The sequence below is a fragment of the Sphaeramia orbicularis genome, chromosome 7 (genome assembly GCF_902148855.1).
Source record: "Sphaeramia orbicularis chromosome 7, fSphaOr1.1, whole genome shotgun sequence".
Taxonomy (NCBI): Eukaryota; Metazoa; Chordata; class Actinopteri; order Kurtiformes; family Apogonidae; genus Sphaeramia; species Sphaeramia orbicularis.
Window position 1 is genome coordinate 552,848 of NC_043963.1, and position 18,321 is coordinate 571,168.

At 40.5% G+C, this 18,321-nt stretch overlaps 2 protein-coding genes across 4 annotated transcripts in view; one reads left to right on the forward strand and one right to left on the reverse strand.

The window, feature by feature from the left end:
* Positions 1 to 18,321, reverse strand: part of LOC115422871 (polyhomeotic-like protein 2) — a 21,801-nt gene continuing 3,480 nt past the window's right edge. Inside the window, exons 1-7 of one of the 3 annotated variants that reach the window (XM_030139480.1) lie at positions 11,492 to 11,522; positions 8,258 to 8,420; positions 6,110 to 6,185; positions 4,915 to 5,026; positions 4,558 to 4,684; positions 1,972 to 2,224; positions 1 to 470 (exon numbers count right to left, since the gene is read on the reverse strand). In XM_030139480.1, the coding sequence (XP_029995340.1) occupies positions 316 to 470; positions 1,972 to 2,224; positions 4,558 to 4,684; positions 4,915 to 5,026; positions 6,110 to 6,185; positions 8,258 to 8,395 (861 nt within the window). In that variant the 5' untranslated portion in view covers positions 8,396 to 8,420; positions 11,492 to 11,522 and the 3' untranslated portion in view covers positions 1 to 315. The other 2 variants (XM_030139478.1, XM_030139479.1) reach the window with 2 other exon arrangements.
* LOC115421954 (uncharacterized) overlaps positions 13,395 to 18,321 on the forward strand; it is a 19,309-nt gene continuing 14,382 nt past the window's right edge. Inside the window, exons 1-2 of the mRNA XM_030137967.1 lie at positions 13,395 to 13,546; positions 16,676 to 17,813. Coding sequence (XP_029993827.1) covers positions 13,395 to 13,546; positions 16,676 to 17,813 — 1,290 coding nt within the window. The remainder of the gene's footprint in view (positions 13,547 to 16,675; positions 17,814 to 18,321) is intronic.

Below are 18,321 nucleotides of genomic sequence, written 5' to 3' on the forward strand. Positions count from 1 at the left end.
ATTCGGGTGCAAAAAATTCAGATATTTAATTTCAGTGCAAAAAAAAAAAAATCAGTGCTAGAAATTCAATGACTTTTCTAATTCAAAATCTGATGACATAAATTTACTTCCATATTTATGGCGTTAATAGACGGTCAGTGATGTTGTGGTCAGATAGCCCCGCCCTCTGGCCGGGCTGCGGACAGCAGACACATGGGGTCAGTCGGTCAGTGGGCGTGTCCCCTGTGGTCAGCAGGCTGTGACATCATCACATCTGTCAGATCCTGAGCTTTTGTGGAGCTGCGGCGAAGCTGCCTCCGGACGGCGAGGCCGAGGCTACGAGTCTTTGAGGAGGCTGATCTGAGCGAAGATTTTGAGCGCCGGGCCCAGTTTGATGTTCATGGTTCCCATCAGGTGGTCTTCTTTGAGCAGCAGCAGTGCCTGGCCGTCAATCTCCTGACAACGGAACTCCTCCGCGATCTCCAGACAACCTGCAGATTGGAAAACGGAAGAACTGAACCACGGTGTGTCGTATTCACAGGAATAAGGCTGGCGAGAATCTGGAGATACGATACAAATCACAATACTAGGATCACGATACGATATATTATGATACTGTTGAAAAGGCAATTTTTTTTTTAAATGATTATTTCCTTGAAGAATTGAATTCCAGCAGAAATCTGCACAAATACTAAACACATTTTTATTTGATCCCAACAGGATCTAATGTTCTATCACCAAATGTTCCAACTGTGTTCAAACTGAAATTCTGTTTTACAGACATTCCAGTTTCAGATCCTGTTCAAATGTTCAGATTCTATTAGTTCACAACTAACATCAGAAAAGGATTTGAGTTCAATCCCAACAAAGGAACGAACATTACTGAATAAAAGAGTGTTTAATAAGAATAAATAAAATAGAAACAGAAAAGAAAAACAAAAATGAGCCTCCACAATATCTGCATTTGAATAAATACTTAAAAATATTGACAATACTTTTTAATATCGATCCAGTATTGTGAAATTAAATATCGCAATATATTGCAGAACTGATATTTTCTAACACCCCTGTTTTTAATACAATATTCTTACAATCTTGTTGCTATGTTCAGAAGTCTTTTGGCGCTGACTGTTGGACAAATGTGGTACAGCATGAACAAATACACAACAGCATAAAAACGACCACATCTGGAACCTGTGAATCCACACGGGTCAACGCGCTGGTAAATAAATAAATAACTAAACCTAACATGCTGTGCACTTTTAATCCCCTTCGGCCACATCTAATAATAATAATAATAACTAGAAGCACTCGGAGAGCGCAGACCTCCGCCAAGGCTGATCAGTGGCCCCCCCCGTGGGCCCCCCCACCCCCGATCACCACCAAAATTTAATCATTTCTTCCTTATCCCATTTCCAACAAACCCTGAAAATTTCATCCAAATCTGTCCATAACTTTTTGAGTTATGTTGCACACTAACGGACAGACAAACAAACAAACCCTGGCAAAAACATAACCTCCTTGGCGGAGGTAATAATAAGTTTTACTTATAAGTGCCTTTCCAGACACTGTACAACAAGATATAACAGACAATCCATAAAATACAAAGAAATAAACATAGAATAATTACTATATATAGAAATGAAGATGTAAAATGGAGAGTAGAACTTATGGTGGGTAGGCTATTCTGAAAAGGTGAGTTTTGAGGCATCTAGTGTCAGATTCTGTTGAAAGTTACTGTCCTATAATTTACATGAGATTGTCTTAGTGTAAATGTGGTGCAGATGTGTGGTGCATTCCTCAGATAATGTGATTATGTCGTTGAATGGACAGACAGACGACAAAACAATTACAGCACCCCTTTAGCCCCAGGTTGGTAGGGGGGTAAAAAAAACCAGACTCATTTCCAATTGTTTCCTCCCCAAATCAACAAAGATGTAATGAGACAAAACCCTTGTACCAGACATTAAGCCAAAGAGCGTTGGTTCTGACCCGGTAGAGAACAGATGAACTCGTAAACGTCGTCCACATTCCACTTCCCCGGGTCGCTGGGCAGACAGCTGTGGGTCAGCAGGGCCACGTCGGACCCTCGGACCACGGGGAGGCGCTGGGGGGTCAGCAGAGGCGAGGGCGCCAGGTCGTATCCGGACAGTTCTGAACACTGGCTGGACTGGGCCTGGGCCGGATGGATGGACGGAGGGCCGGACAGAACCGGAACAGGAGGCTTTTGCACAGACGGAGGCGTCTGACCACACAAAACACAAAGGCATTTAACAGGCTCCGCCCACAGACGGAGGCGTCTGACCACACAAAACACAAAGGCATTTAACAGGCTCCGCCCACAGACGGAGGCATCTGACCACACAAAACACAAAGGCATTTAACAGGCTCCGCCCACAGACGGAGGCGTCTGACCACACAAAACACAAAGGCATTTAACAGGCTCCACCCACAGACGGAGGCATCTGACCATACAAACACAAATACATTTAACAGACTCCGCCCACACCGGGCTCATGACATCACTACAGGAACAGGCTGCTGGGTTAGTGACGGAACCCTCAGGTGACTTCCTGTTTCTGGGTCCAAACCGAGGTTCTGATAGTTTAGGATTTTTCATTCTAGTTTAGTTTTATTTACTTTGGACTTTTTTTTCTCTAATTCAGTTCATTTTAATTAGTTTTTACAGCAGGTTTGATAGTTTTTATTACCATACTTTCCGGGCTATAGGTGGCACCTGACTTTAAGCCGCAGGTGTCCACGTTGTGACATGAGATATTTCCACAGACAGATGGTAAACAGACAGATTATTTAAATATTTATTTCCATCCCTTCACTGCTTTTTTCCAAACAGTGTCTGTAACGTCAGTCAAACGTCAGGAACAGGCTGGTTCATAAACCCAGAACAGTCACTGATCTGTGTCTTCCTCTTCTTCTGCTCATTAAACCACTGCAGTCGTCTTCTTCAGTGTTCTTCAGGTGAACATCCTCAAAGGCTCCGTCACACTCCTACGTCTCTCCTCTGTTGTTGCTCAATGGCACTTTGGTGCTGCAGCTCTATTTCCTTCTTTACAGACACATCGATTGCTTTTAACTTCAAAGCTGCATCATATGCATTTCTTGGTGTGTTTTCTATGATGAGGGTTTGTGCATGACACACAAAATGATTGTTCACAGTTCAGATTCAAACTTCTCCTCTTCATCACCTCTTCCTCCTGTCTGTCTCACTTTTGTGCTTCATGCTACAGCGCCCCCTGGAGGACGTTAGCCCGGAAAAATCTATACTGGAGCTGCATCGCTGTATAAGCCGCAGGGTTCAAAACAAGAAAAAAGTAGCGGCTTATAGTCCGGAAAGTATGGTAGTTTTCATTTTTTTTCTAAATGCTTAGGTGTTTTTGGTGATTTTTAAAAGTAATTTTTAGGTGGTTTTTGGGTGATTTTTTTGGATGTTTTTGGTGATTTTAAGGTGGGGTTTTTTTGTAATTTCTCGGTGATTTTTAGGTGGGTTTTTTAAATTAATTTTTGGATGATTTTTAGGTGGTTTTTGGGTAATTTTTGGGTAATAGTTTTGGATTTTTCATTATAGTTTAGTTTCATTTAGTTTTGACTTTTTTTTCTCTAATTCAGTTCATTTTAATCCGTTTTTAGAGCAGGTTTGCAAGCTTTTATTGGTTTTCATTTTTTCTAAATGCTTAGTTTTGTTTAGTTTTAGTGTTTTTTATATCTTTTCTCTTCTTTGTCGTCATATTCAAATAAATCCCAGACAGGACTCTGCTGCTTTAGTCTCCATGTTTCCAGGTAGAGTGGGGACCAGAAGACGACTGGAAACCACAAGTGAACACAAGTGACGGAGCAAAAAGTGTCGTATGGAGACAGCACAGAAAACTGAGAGAGACAAAGAAATCAATCTTCTGTCAATCCAATATTGACAAAGATGAAAACGAAGGAAATTTTATCCATAATTTGTATCTGTTTTAGTTAGTTTTGTAAACACACAATACAGTTTCAGTTAGTTATCATTTTTTCTTTTAATTATAGTTTTTATTTATTTCAGTTAACGAAAATGTTTTTCAATTCTAGTTTTCGTCATTTCATTATTTTTCGCTAACAATAATAACCTTGGTTCCCAGAGGCCTCAACAATCGGACTATGTTCAAACAGACAAAGCTTTGGCTCGTTTTCCATCAGGACGTCCTGACACTAAAGGACACTGAGTCCACATTTATGCACACATTTGGTCTGTTCGAGGCGGGGCTCTGAAACTGAGGATCAACACACTAGTTCAGTTTAATGGTTGACTTCAATACATTTCTTTATCAATTTTTTTTTTTTTAGAAAAATAGAATGTTTCAGCCATAGTTATTGATGGAAAACACCGTCACCGGCTCAGCTCATTTTCACATCTTTGGACCCGGAAACAGAAATACCACATGACACACAGTTGTCAATTATAATTTTCAACAGTGACAGTTTTAGTCAAAATATCTGGTGCATTACCTGCATAAACTAACTGGAAAAAAAACTCTTTCTGTAAAAACAGGCAGGTTTTATTTGAACTAGGATGGTGTTGTTTCATACCTTCTTTTTGACCTCTAATGTGGAATTTTTGTGGTTTCCATTGAGCGCTCTTTGTTTCTTTAGGTTCTCCAGGGTGGTTTTACGGTTTGGGAACAGACCCATTCTCTTGGTGCATCCCACGTTGTATCTACAAAACAAACGTCCAAAAACACTTCAGGTCCCACAGGTACCAGGAACAGAACTATGAAGGAACCAGGAACAGAACTATGAAGGTACCAGGAACAGAACTATGAAGGAACCAGGAACAGAACTATGAAGGAACCAGGAACAGAACTATGAAGGTACCAGGAACAGAACTATGAAGGTACCAGGAACAGAAGTAAAACACCAGTGTGTGTGGTATATGTCTTGCCTCACCGTTTGGCACAGAAGGTTGAACAGAACCTCTTGGACCTTTTGAAGATGTAGGCGAAGTCCACCCTTCCACACAGTTCACAGGTCAACATGGGCTCCTGCTGTGGCTTTACCTCTGAAGGACCAAAGGAGACCATCAGCAGCCTGTCAGTACACACAGTCCACCAGTACCAGACCTGGACCACGGCATGTACCGGTACAAGACCTGGACCACAGCATGTACCAGTACAAGACCCGGACCACAACATGTACCGGTACGAGACCGGGACCACAGCATGTACCGGTACAAGACCTGGACCACAGCATGTACCGGTGGACCACAGCATGTACCGGTACAAGACCTGGACCACAGCATGTACCGGTACGAGACCTGGACCACAGCATGTACCGGTACGAGACCGGGACCACGGCATGTACAGGTATGAGACCTGGACCACAACATGCACTGGTACAAGCCCAGGACCACGGCATGTACCGGTACAAGACCTGGACCAACTGCAAATTTTTTGTCTTTATTTTAGTGCAAAAAACTCCATTAAATTATAAAAATACTTACTTTTACAAACTATCCAAACAAAAAAGATGTGAATAACCTGAAAAAACCTGAAATTTCTTCATAAAAATCATTGTAATTTTCTCAGTCTTCTTCCTCCACTTCTCATTAGTCCATGTGCATTCTGGATCAGATCTGCAAAGACACTAAACACTGAGGAACAGGAAGAAAAGAGTTCAAACTGGACTGAATTTTCTACAGACATTTCAGGTTGGACACATTTGTTCAGGTTAGTCACATTTTATTGGTACAGGAGAGTTTGGAAATGGAAAGAGTTTCACAATTTAATGTGATTTGTTGCACTAAAACAAAGACAAAAATTTGCAGTTATTATTTATAGGCATAATGTAATATTATTTTCCATCAAACCCAGTAGTAAATCTGCAGTCCTTCTTTTGTGTGGGTTCTTCTGCTGTTATTATTTGACTAGATCAGATTGGTCTGGATGTGGAACCCACACTAAAATGAGTTCCACAGCCTGGACTGTGGAATTTATACACTTTGGAAATTCATTGTACGGGGTCGGAATGGAACCTTTGGCGGGCCGGTTTTGGTCCCCGGACCACATGTTTGAGACTCCTGATCTATGTCACTCACAATTTTATATGAGAAAAAGAGGAAAAGGAAAATGTTCCAGGTGTTTACCCTTTGGTGAGAGGACGTCCATCTTTGACTCTGTTTGTCTCCTCAGACTCTCGATGGAGAAAGACGGACGTTCCACCTGCACACACACACGCACACACACACACACACACACACACACATACACACAGACAGACACATATATACACACACACACATATACACACACACAGACAGACAGACACACACACACACATACACACACACAGTCAGACAGACAGACACACACACACATACACACACATATATACACACACACACATATACACACATATACACACACACACACAGTTAACGTACATGTGCTCAGTAGAATTCAAACACATCAGAACATGTTTGAACTGACTCTTCAACAGTGGGTTTAAACATTTTAACAGCATCTATCTATAAAATAAAAGTCTTGCTGATGTGGATTATAATTCAGACCTGAAAGCACATTCTCCTTTATACATTTGCCTCTTTTTCTTCTTTTATTGGTCATTCATACTCGGTCACAATTAAGGATGTAACTAATATGAAAATTTCATATCACGGTTATCATTATTATCGCGGTATTGTTGAAATCGTGCTCAAACTGTTCAAAAAGTACTGATACACACACTGAAATAATTTAACCATGTTATATTTTGGGAAAAAAAAACCTAATATAATAGTGTGGTAGAAAATTTTACTTTTTATATTTTATACTCTTTATATTTTATACTGTTAGTCTATCTTCTTTTAATCCTGAGTCATTAGTCATTATGTGTGATGTTTACCACTCTGTAACACCCCCGACCTAGGAATGGAGTTCTTTCTTGCCTTGAGTTAAAACCCAAACACCTAAATGTCTGAATGTGTAGATAGAGGATGGCACCTGCACTCCAGATAGGATCCAAGCAACGTTAGAGTGAAGAGGTCATCATGACCTCTTCACGGTCATCATGACCTCTTCACGGAGCAGAGAAGGAGTAGTATGGGGTGGTACGATGTACGTAAGGAATGACATCATAGTTTGAGGGGGTTGGATTTGGTTCTATATAATCTTTAGTTTTCTCTTGTTTAATCAGACTTCACTTACAGAGTTCCTCTGTGATTGACTTCTCAATAGATGCATTTATTTATTTTAACTCTAACTTTCTCTCCTCCTCTTTGTGTGTGGGTTATCAGTTGAACATTTCCACAACAATAGGCACGATGTACTTTCTGTTGCAGAAACATTCAAATATTAACATGTAAACATCAAACATACAAATGTGCATTAAAGATAGAACCTTATGGCCATTGTTTGACCATTTTCCAGATCAAGTTTAGGTTGCTTTAGTTTCTTTTTCATAAATAGATAAATAGTCTCTCTCTCCCTTTCAAAGTGCAGTAATCAAACACAGTTATCATGATAATTTGAATTTAAACAGTAATACTAACCGTCGAGAATTTTACCGCGGTCTATTGTTATATTGGTAATCATTACATCCCTAGTCACAATGAACGTCACAACTAAACAATGACAAATGTTTATAATTGTGCAGGTCTACTTCCCACTGACTGTTAAAAACAGCTCAGATTCAATATTCACTAGGGCTGTAAGAAAATATCAGTTCTGCAATATATCGCTATATTTTATTTCACAATACTATATGGATATTTTTAGGTATTTACTCAAATGCAGATATTGTGGAGGTTCATTTTTGTTTCTGTTTTTCTATTATGTTTCTATTTTATGTATTATTCTTTATCACTCTTTTATTCAAAAATGGTAGCTCCTTTGTTGGGATTGAACTCAAATCCTGTTCTGATGTTAGATGTGAACTAATAGAATCTGAACATTTGAACAGGATCTGAAACTGGAATGTCTGTAAAACAGAATTTCAGTTTGAACACAGGAACATGTTGTGATATTGTGTAATTCAATTCTTCAAGGAAATAATTTTAAAAAAGAAACAAACAAAAAATAGCCTTTTTAACAGTATCATGATATATATTATCGTATAGTGATCCTAGTATTGTGATTTGTATCATATCACCAGATTCTTGCCGATACCCAGCCCTAATATTCAGCGTCAGTTTGTGGTGATGACCTGACTGCTGCGGTACTAATGTCATCACATCACTTCTTAATCGTAACTGGAGGAACGTGTGTCATTTCTACGTGCAGATGACTGGACTACTCACTGGGAACGGCTCCGACCCCTCCTGGATGACAAAGCCCTCCACCAGATGGGTGAGGATGTGGGCCTTGACTAAGGCCTGGGCTGGTCTGGCCTCTGCGTTGTGTTGGCTGCCGGTGCTATTCCCATTCCCAGAGGTCATGACTGGAGCACGGACCAGCCCTCACCTGTGCACACAAGCACCACCCACAACTCAATATATACCATATAGAAATGCATATATATACCCTACATATACCCTAACCCTCACCTGTCCACACATGCAGCACGGAAAACTCACTATACACCGACCATGTGGACGTGTGGATGGAGACCTGAGCAGCTAATGTTGAACAGCAGCTGCCCTAACCCTGACCTTGATAATATTAACATTACCCTAACCCTACCCTAACATAACCCTGATAACCCTTACCGCAACCCTACCCTACTCTAACCCTACCCTAACCACAACCATACCCTACTTTGATCCTAATAACCCTACCCTAACCACAACCATACCCTACTTTGACCCTAATAACCCTGCCCTAACCTAACCACAACGATACCCTACTCTAACCCTAATAACCCTACCCTATCCACAACCATACCCTATTCTAACCCTACCCTATCCACAACCATACCCTATTCTAACCCTACCCTAACCACAACCATACCCTACTCTGACCCTAATAACCCTACCCTATTCTAACCCTAATAACCCTACCCTAACCACAACCATACCCTATTCTAACCTTTATAACCCTATTCTGACCCTGATAACCCTACCCTAACCACAACCATACCCTACTTTGACCCTAATAACCCTACCCTAACCACAACCATACCCTACTTTAACTCTAATAACCCTACCCTACCCACAACCATACCCTAATCTAACCCTAATAACCCTACCCTAACCACAACCATACCCTACTCTAACCCTAATAACCCTACCCTATCCACAACCATACCCTATTCTAACCCTACCCTATCCACAACCATACCCTATTCTAACCCTACCCTAACCACAACCATACCCTACTCTGACCCTAATAACCCTACCCTATTCTAACCCTAATAACCCTACCCTAACCACAACCATACCCTATTCTAACCTTTATAACCCTATTCTGACCCTGATAACCCTACCCTAACCACAACCATACCCTACTTTGACCCTAATAACCCTACCCTAACCACAACCATACCCTACTTTAACTCTAATAACCCTACCCTACCCACAACCATACCCTAATCTAACCCTAATAACCCTACCCTAACCACAACCATACCCTACTCTAACCCTAATAACCCTACCCTAATCACAACTATACCCTACTCTAACCCTAATAACCTTACCCTAACCACAACCATACCCTACTCTGACCCTAATAACCCTACCCTACTCTAACCCTAATAACCCTACCCTAACCACAACCATACCCTATTCTTACCTTAATAACCCTATCCTATTCTAACCCTGATAACCCTACCCTAACCACAACCATACCCTACTTTGACCCTAATAACCCTACCCTAACCACAACCATACCCTACTTTAACTCTAATAACCCTACCCTACCCACAACTATACCCTATTCTAACCCTAATAACCCTACCCTACCCTAACCACAACCATACCCTACTCTAACCCTAATAACCCTACCCTATTCTAACCTTAATAACCCTACCCTAACCTAACCACAACCATACCCTACTCTAACCCTAATAACCCTACCCTACCCACAGCCATACCCTACTCTAACCCTAATAATCCTACCCTAACCACAACTATACCCTACTCTGACCCTAATGACCCTACCCTATTCTAACCCTAATAACCCTACCCTATTCTAACCCTAATAACCCTACCCTACCCACAACCATACCCTACTCTAACCCTGATAACCCCACCCTAACCACAACCATACCCTACTTTGACCCTAATAACCCTACCCTAACCCCAACCATACCCTACTTTGACCCTAATAATCCTACCCTAACCCCAACCATACCCTACTTTGACCCTAATAACCCTGCCCTACCCTAACCACAACCATACCCTTCTCTAACCCTAATAACCTTACCCTAACCACAACCATACCCTACTCTGACCCTAATAACCCTACCCTATTCTAACCCCAACAACCCTACCCTAACCACAACTATACCCTACTTTGACCCTAATAACCCTACCCTAACCACAACCATACCCTACTTTAACCCCTAATAACCCTACCCAAAACCATACTCTATTCTAACCCTAATAACCCTACCCTAACCACAATCATACCCTCCTCTAACCCTAATAACCCTACTTTAACCCTAATAACCCTACCCTAACCACAACCATACCCTATTCTAACGCTAATAACCCTACCCTAACCACAACCATACCCTATTCTAACCCTAATAACCCTACCCTAACCACAACCATACCCTACTCTGATCCTAATAACCCTACCCTAACCACAACCCTACTCTAACCCTAATAACCTTACCCTAACCACAACCATACCCTACCATATAATAATAACTAACCCTACCCTAACTAGTGTTTGGGTAAGGTAGGGTTATTATTAGGGTTAGAGTTAGGGTAGGGTTAGTTATTATCAAGGTTAGAGTTAGGGTAGGGTTAGTTATTATCAAGGTTAGAGTTAGGGTAGGGTTAGTTATTATCAGGGTTAGGGTAGGGTTAGTTCTTAGGGTAGGGTTAGTTATTATCAGGGTTAGGGTAGGGTTAGTTCTTAGGGTAGGGTTAGTTATTATCAGGGTTAGGGTAGGGTTAGTTCTTAGGGTAGGGTTAGTTATTATCAGGGTTAGGGTAGGGTTAGTTCTTAGGGTAGGGTTAGTTATTATCAGGGTTAGGGTAGGGTTAGTTCTTAGGGTAGGGTTAGTTATTAGAGTTAGTTCTTAGGGTAGGGTTCGTTCTTGGGGTTCGGGTCATTTGTTGTGGCCGTTACCCCTAGTGGCCTGCCTTAACATAACCTTAGTAACTTATGTGCGTTAATAAACAGTTCACATAAACCGGAAACAAAACTATTGTGTTTGACTCCTTAATTCTGAATGAAAGTTCAAACCCAGATGTTCTTAGTTTTTCATGAACCCCATGTGAACAGGTCCGTGAACACCAGTTGTCAGTGTTTGCTAAACTTCATGCTAGCCTGCTCCAGTCAGTTAGCCGTTAGTTGGTTTGAATGGATCCCCTGGTCTGGGTCTGTAGTTGAAATCCGTGCTAAAGTCGTGTGTTGTGCTTAGTTTCTCCAGATGGAACAGTTTGAAAACACTTCCTTACTTCAGTTTTTGGGCTGAAAACAGGCGGAGGTCCGGAGGGAACAAAGGTAGAGGCACAACAGCTCTTTGTTCAGCGGCTCCAAACAAACAGCGGACTCCTGAACTGGAACAGAAACAAACAGAGGAGAGAACAAAGCCACAGCGGACACACGAGCCCCGGAACCGAACCGGAACCGGACCAGCGCGCGCGCGCACACACACACACACACACACACACACACACACACACACTACATATCCGAACACGGTTTGAGCTAAGAGCCTGCACGAGCCTCGGTCCTGTTGGTGCGCGTGCGCCCGCGTGTGTATGGCTTAAAGTCACAACTTCCGTCCAAACACCTTTCATAATAAAAGCCTGGAGAGAAGTGGAGATTTTTTTTTTTTTTTTGGCACAAAGCAAATTTACATTTAAGATCACAATTCACCACTCATCACCCGAGTAACTGTAGGTATGGTACATATTTTATTTCTGTCTTTAAAAAAAAAAAAAATAAAAAAATAAAAAAAAAAAAAAAAAATATATATATATATATATATATATATATATATATATATATATATATATATATATATAAGTATAATTGTTATCTATTCAGTCTTATTTTATGTATTTATTTCTGCTTTGGCTATGTATTCACATCTAGACTTTGTATGAATACTGTATGCCTCCTTTCATAATCCTGATGTCTTTTGGTAGATATATTTACATGATATTTACATGTTTATATTTAAGTTGGGGGTGCGGACTTGTGTTATAAAAGACAGTGGAAATGTACACATTGTATGATGCATCCATGTTATGCTGTTGAAAATCCACAAATAAAATTTTATATATATATATATATATATATATATATATAAAACCATTTCAAATGTCTTAATTTTTTGGTTTATTTTGTTTCAGATAGTTGTAATAGTTGTGTTTAACCATTCCACCACATCTCCAAATGTATTTCTATCTTACTCTTCTGTAATACTTTTCCCATTCTTGTTATGTAAATTTATGGAAGTGTATTGGATTCACACAAAAAATAAAATTCAGCTCTTTTTTTCTGAATTAACGACATACTGTTCAGTGAAAAAATTCAAATGTGGCTCTGTTTTTACAAGATAATTATCTTGTTAATTCAGAAAAACAGGGCCGAATTTAAATTTCAAGAAACACCACTTAATATTGCTGCCCAGTCTATATTAATATTTTTTATGAATATTATTCATATTTTTACAAAAACTGTAAATTTTTCTTCAATAACTTCCCAGTCCATGTGACCCAGCGACTCCAAACCAATCTCAAATTATTATACTGAAGAGGAACTCTAAGAAAGAAGAAGAGAAAAGATTTAGATTTTTTTCTGAATGTTTTACTTCTGAATTTTTTGAAGAAGATAAAATATATTTAATTTAAAAAAAAAAAAAAGAAAGAAAGAAAAAACAACTAAAACTAAGCATTTAGAAAAAAATGAAAACTAATACAAACTATCAAACCTGCTCTAAAAATGAATTAAAACGAACTGAATTAGAGAAAAAAAAGTTCAAACTAAATAGCACTAAACTAGAATGAAAAATCCAAAACTATTAGAACCTTGCTCGGTAATGAACTGGACTGGTTCTGACCCGGTCCAGGTCCTACTGGGCTGAAATGTGGAACCTGAATTACAGCTTTATTGTGAAGGAGCTGGGCGGAAGTGGATCGGACCCTTCATTTTCGGACCCTTCCGTTCGGGTTCGTGTGTGTGTGTGTGTGTGTGTGTGTGTGTGTGTGTGTGTGTGTATGTGTGTGTGTGTGCAGTCGTGTTGTGTCGGAGCGGAATCCTGTCGGATCTACCTGCGGTCTCAGTCCGGGTCCAGGTCCGGGTCCGGGTGGGTCCATGTCATCCCTGGACCTGATGAAAAAGCAGGGCTGGACCTCTGGGACCCTGTCCTCGGCTTCTGTCAAAAGGAGGATCCTGAAGAACCGGAACCGGAGGGTCGGACCCAAGACACCGGAGCCGCGCGAGGACAGCGACTGTCACCTGTGCAGGTAACACACACACACACACACGCACACACACACACACACACACACACACACACACACACACACACACACACACACACACATGTCACACACACACACACACACACATACACACACACATGTCACACACACACACACACACACATGTCACACACACACACACACGCACACACACACACACACACACACACACACACACACACACACACACACACACTGTTGAGCAGAACTTTTATTTGATTCATTTCGTTACTTCTTTTTCTTCATTTTGTTACTTGTTCTATTCGTTTTTAACTTTATTTTACATTTTTATTATTATTTTGTAGGTTGTTTTTTTTAATGTATTCATTGCTGTTCATTTATCCACTGTCATTGATCCAACTCCATGGGTCTGACTGGAGAATCAGTGTTTGTTTTGGTTCATTTGTCGACACTTTGTTGCCTATTTTATTATTTTTCTTCAATTTTGTTCAGTTTGTGGTTTATTTTGTTCATGTTACTTATTATTTTATTGATTTCTTATTCATTTTTGTTCATTTTATTGACCATTTTGGCTGTTTTTTTGTTCATTTTGTTGCTTATTTTGTAAATTTTTACTTTATTTTAGTAAATTTTTGCTCATATATATATATATATATATATATATATATATATATATATATATATATATACACACATACATACATAAACAGGGTGGGGAAGAAAAATGTACAATATTTTGAGGCAGGGATTGAAAGACAGTGTATGACCAATTAGTTTATTGAAAGTCATGAGAATTTATTTGCCACAAGAAAATGTCCATAATAGAAAATGTTTTTATTCTATGTGTCCTCCTTCTTTCTCAATAACTGCCTTCACACGCTTCCTGAAACTTGTGCAAGTGTTCCTCAAATATTGGGGTGACAACTTCTCCCATTCTTCTTTAATAGTATCTTCCAGACTTTCTGGTAATAGTTTTGCTCATAGTCATTCTCTTCTTTCCATTATAAACAGTCTTTATGGACACTCCAACTATTTTGGAAATCTCCTTTGGTGTGACGAGTGCATTCAGCAAATCACACACTCTTTGACGTTTGCTTTCCTGATTACTCATATGGGCAAAAGTTTGTGAAAAGGTATGGATAATAGTGTTAGGTATGATTATGACATCAGTATATGTTTGGGTTCAAAACAACTGACGTAGTGTCTGCTGAGAAAAAACAACTAAATGTTCAGTGTACATTTTGCTTCCCCACCCTGTATATACATATATATATATATATATATATATATATATATACACACACACACACACACACACACACACACACACACACACACATACATATATATTACATTATTACTCTGTGCATTTTTTATTCACTTTTGTTCATTTTATTATTACCTCCACCAAGGAGGTTCTGTTTTTGCCAGGGTTTGTTTGTTTGTCTGTCCGTTAGTGTGCAACATAACTCAAAAAGTTATGGACAGATTTGGATGAAATTTTCAGGGTTTGTTGGAAATGGGATAAGGAAGAAATGATTAAATTTTGGTGGTGATCGGGGGGGGGGGGGGGGGGGCACTGATCAGCCTTGGCGGAGGTCTGCGCTCTCCGAGTGCTTCTAGTTATTTAATCTATCTAACCCCAGTGTTACCATCCACTGGCACTAATCCAACTCCATGGGTTCGACTGGAGAATCAGTGTTTACATTTTTAATTCATTTTGTACATTTTCTAATTCGCTTTTGTTCATTTTCTTCTCTTTCTTTAAATTCTTTAATTTTGTTCAGTTTGTGGTTTATTATGTTCATGTTACTTATTATGTTGATTTAATGTATATATATTTTTTTTTTGTTAATTACTTTGGCTGTTTTTGTTCATTTTGTTGCTTATTTTATGTTTTGTTTGTTTTTTTGTACTTTATTTTAGTAAATTGTTGCTTATTTTTCAGATTATTTATTATTTTGTAGGGTTTTTTTAAATTTATTTATTTGTGTTCATTTTATCCACTGTCATTGATCCAACTCCATGGGTTTGACTGGGGAATCAGTGTTTGGAGAAGATGACATTTTGTGGCCTATTTTATTCTTTTTTTCTCCAATTTTGTTCAGTTTGTGGTTTATTTTGTTCAAGTTACTTATTATTTTGTAGATTTCTTGTTAATTTATTTTTGTTTTATTGATTTCTTTGCCTCTTTTTGTTAATTTTGTTACTTATTTTATTCTTTTTTAACTTCATTGTACATTTTTTATTTATTATTTTGTAGCTTTTTTATTATTTTTGTTGGATCACGTAGTGGAAACGCGGCATTAGACACAGAAAAACTTAGAATTCACTTGAAGGGTTTACAGAACAAATTGTAAAAATGTCCTGAGCTAATGTTTGCCACAGACCTTATTTCAGACTTTTTACCAAAAATCCTTCAAAAACCATTGGCTGTGACATGAGGAAACAAAGGAGTTCAAAGGTGAACCTCCTCCCAGGTCTGCAGCACTTTGTATTTCCGCTAAAAGTCTTATGTAATAGAACCTACAACTGTACCAAACTAATGCCGTGTTTCCACTATGTGGTATTGACTTGACTTGACTTGACTCGACTTGACTCGGCCTTTTTGCGTTTTCATTACGAAAAGGACCTGGAATCTGGTACCCGGTACTAGTTTTTTTGTTATCACCTCTGCTGAGGTTCCAGGACTGGGGACCAGATACTAAAAGGCGACACTGTATAAACACTGCAGACCACTGATTGGTCAGAGTCGTCTCTGTGACCCGCCCTTTTACAAAAAACAGATGTGGAAGTTTACACAAAATCTAGTGGTAGGGGAATCCACATGATGACAGTCTGTAAAACTACACCATTCGGTCAGGAGGTTCAGTCTTTGGTGGCCGACGTAAAAATTCAGCATGAGTTTGACGAGACAACACGCAACGAGTGAGTTTATCAGCAACTCTGAGCAGACGACACGGAAGTAATTCGCCGCATCGCTGTGACGACCAGGTACTGTAAAGTTGTTAGTATCCTACAATGGAAACGGTCTCCAGGAATAGGACCTGGTACCAGAGTCAAGCTGAGTCGAGTTGAGCAAGTTCCACGTAGTAGAAACGCGGCAAAAGTGTCCATGAGTTGTTCACTCTGTGTATTTGACTTCGACAGGTGTTCTGGACTGTCACTGACCGGCAGTAGTCGTACCGTCCGTCGGATTCTGACCGCCTGCCTTCTGTCTTTCCTGGCCCTGCTCGGCTCTGTTTCCATTGACCTCAGTGCCAACTTTGACCTGTTGCGCACCACGGAAACCGCTTACGATGAGCTGACCTCATGCAGAACTATAGCGCTCCTGCAACTCGTCAGCAAACTTCAACAGATGAGGCGTTTACTTACAAAAGACGCAGAGAACGAGACGGTCGAGGAGAGTTCATCTGAAGTGGTGGTTCCTGCGCTCGGTCATCTCTGCGCCAACATGTTGGGCCACAGTAACGATCACGGGATGTCCTGCGCTGCGGAAATGGCAGGTTTTTGCCAAGAGATCCGAAGGAACATTACAGAGTGTCTGAATGCTTCATGGGAGGTGAACGGCATCAGTGAAAATGCGACTTCTGTTTTCTCGTGGGCCATTTCCAGACTTTTGGACATGTGGGGGACCGTACAAGACACTCTGTCCAAAGTCAAACAAAACCCAGACTGGACAGATGTACTGTCCGCAAGACTTTTGATGATCTTCATTGAACTGAACCACCAGCTGATAGACTGCCCCCATGCTGCAGCTCACCCGGACCTCCAGTACCAATGGACCCATACCCTAAACTACCTGGGCTTCGCCAGGGTTTTGTCTGAACGACTGAATGACTGCTGGTCCGAGAACATAGACCTCAAATTCAACATCTCCCAGGATGCCGGACAGTTGGATATTTTAAACATGAGGCCCTGGCAGTTCTCTGGGACTGACCTCCTGTCCGGGTCTTCCACTGGAGTCCAAGCTTTGACCAGTACCCATCAGTGCCTGTTTGCCCGGGCGGTGCCTGCTCTCAGGTTGGCATCGCGGTCCATGTCGTCCAGCCTCAGTATGAGGATCTGTCTGCTGGCCATAGCGTGTCTCATCTACCCAGTGGTGATGTTTTCTTTCAAGCAGATGACTGAGTGGATTCAGAACTATGCCCAGAGCTTGAAGGAGAAGACCGCCGACCTGAAGCGACAGCGACAGCTGGCCGAGGATCTGCTTCATCAAATGCTGCCCAAGTCAGTCGCCAAACAGCTGCGACAGCAGAAACATGTGGAGGCTGAGAGCTACGAAAAGGTTAGTACGACAATAAGGGATTCAAATCGAGCTTCTACCCCAAAGCAGAAGCACCAAAACCAAGTCCCTGAATATTCACTGACTGTAGTGAAGCTGTGGATGAAGGAGCGGAGACTTCAGCCATTGTTTGTTGAGGTGCTGTTGTTTGCATTTTAAAGGTGCAGGAGACTTTTGTGACCAATTTTTCATTAAATCTGTCCATCCTCAGTCTTATCCTCAGTATCATGAATCTGTTCGTCTGTCTGTCATTCCTCAGCTGAATCTCTTCCTCATGTTGAACAGTTTCTTAGTTCCATCCACCACAAACAAACCATGTGTTTACAAACAGAGTCAGGAGGGAACTCAGGCATCTGAGGAATTTTGTTGCGATGTGCATTGTGGGAAAGGGAGATTCACGCAGTCGCCTGCAGCGGCAGCACAACCATATGATATAGAGAAGTTTCATGTGACGTATGCAAACAGAAAGTTTTGCTGCACGTGCATCTTGGAGGCAGAAGTCACGCCAAGT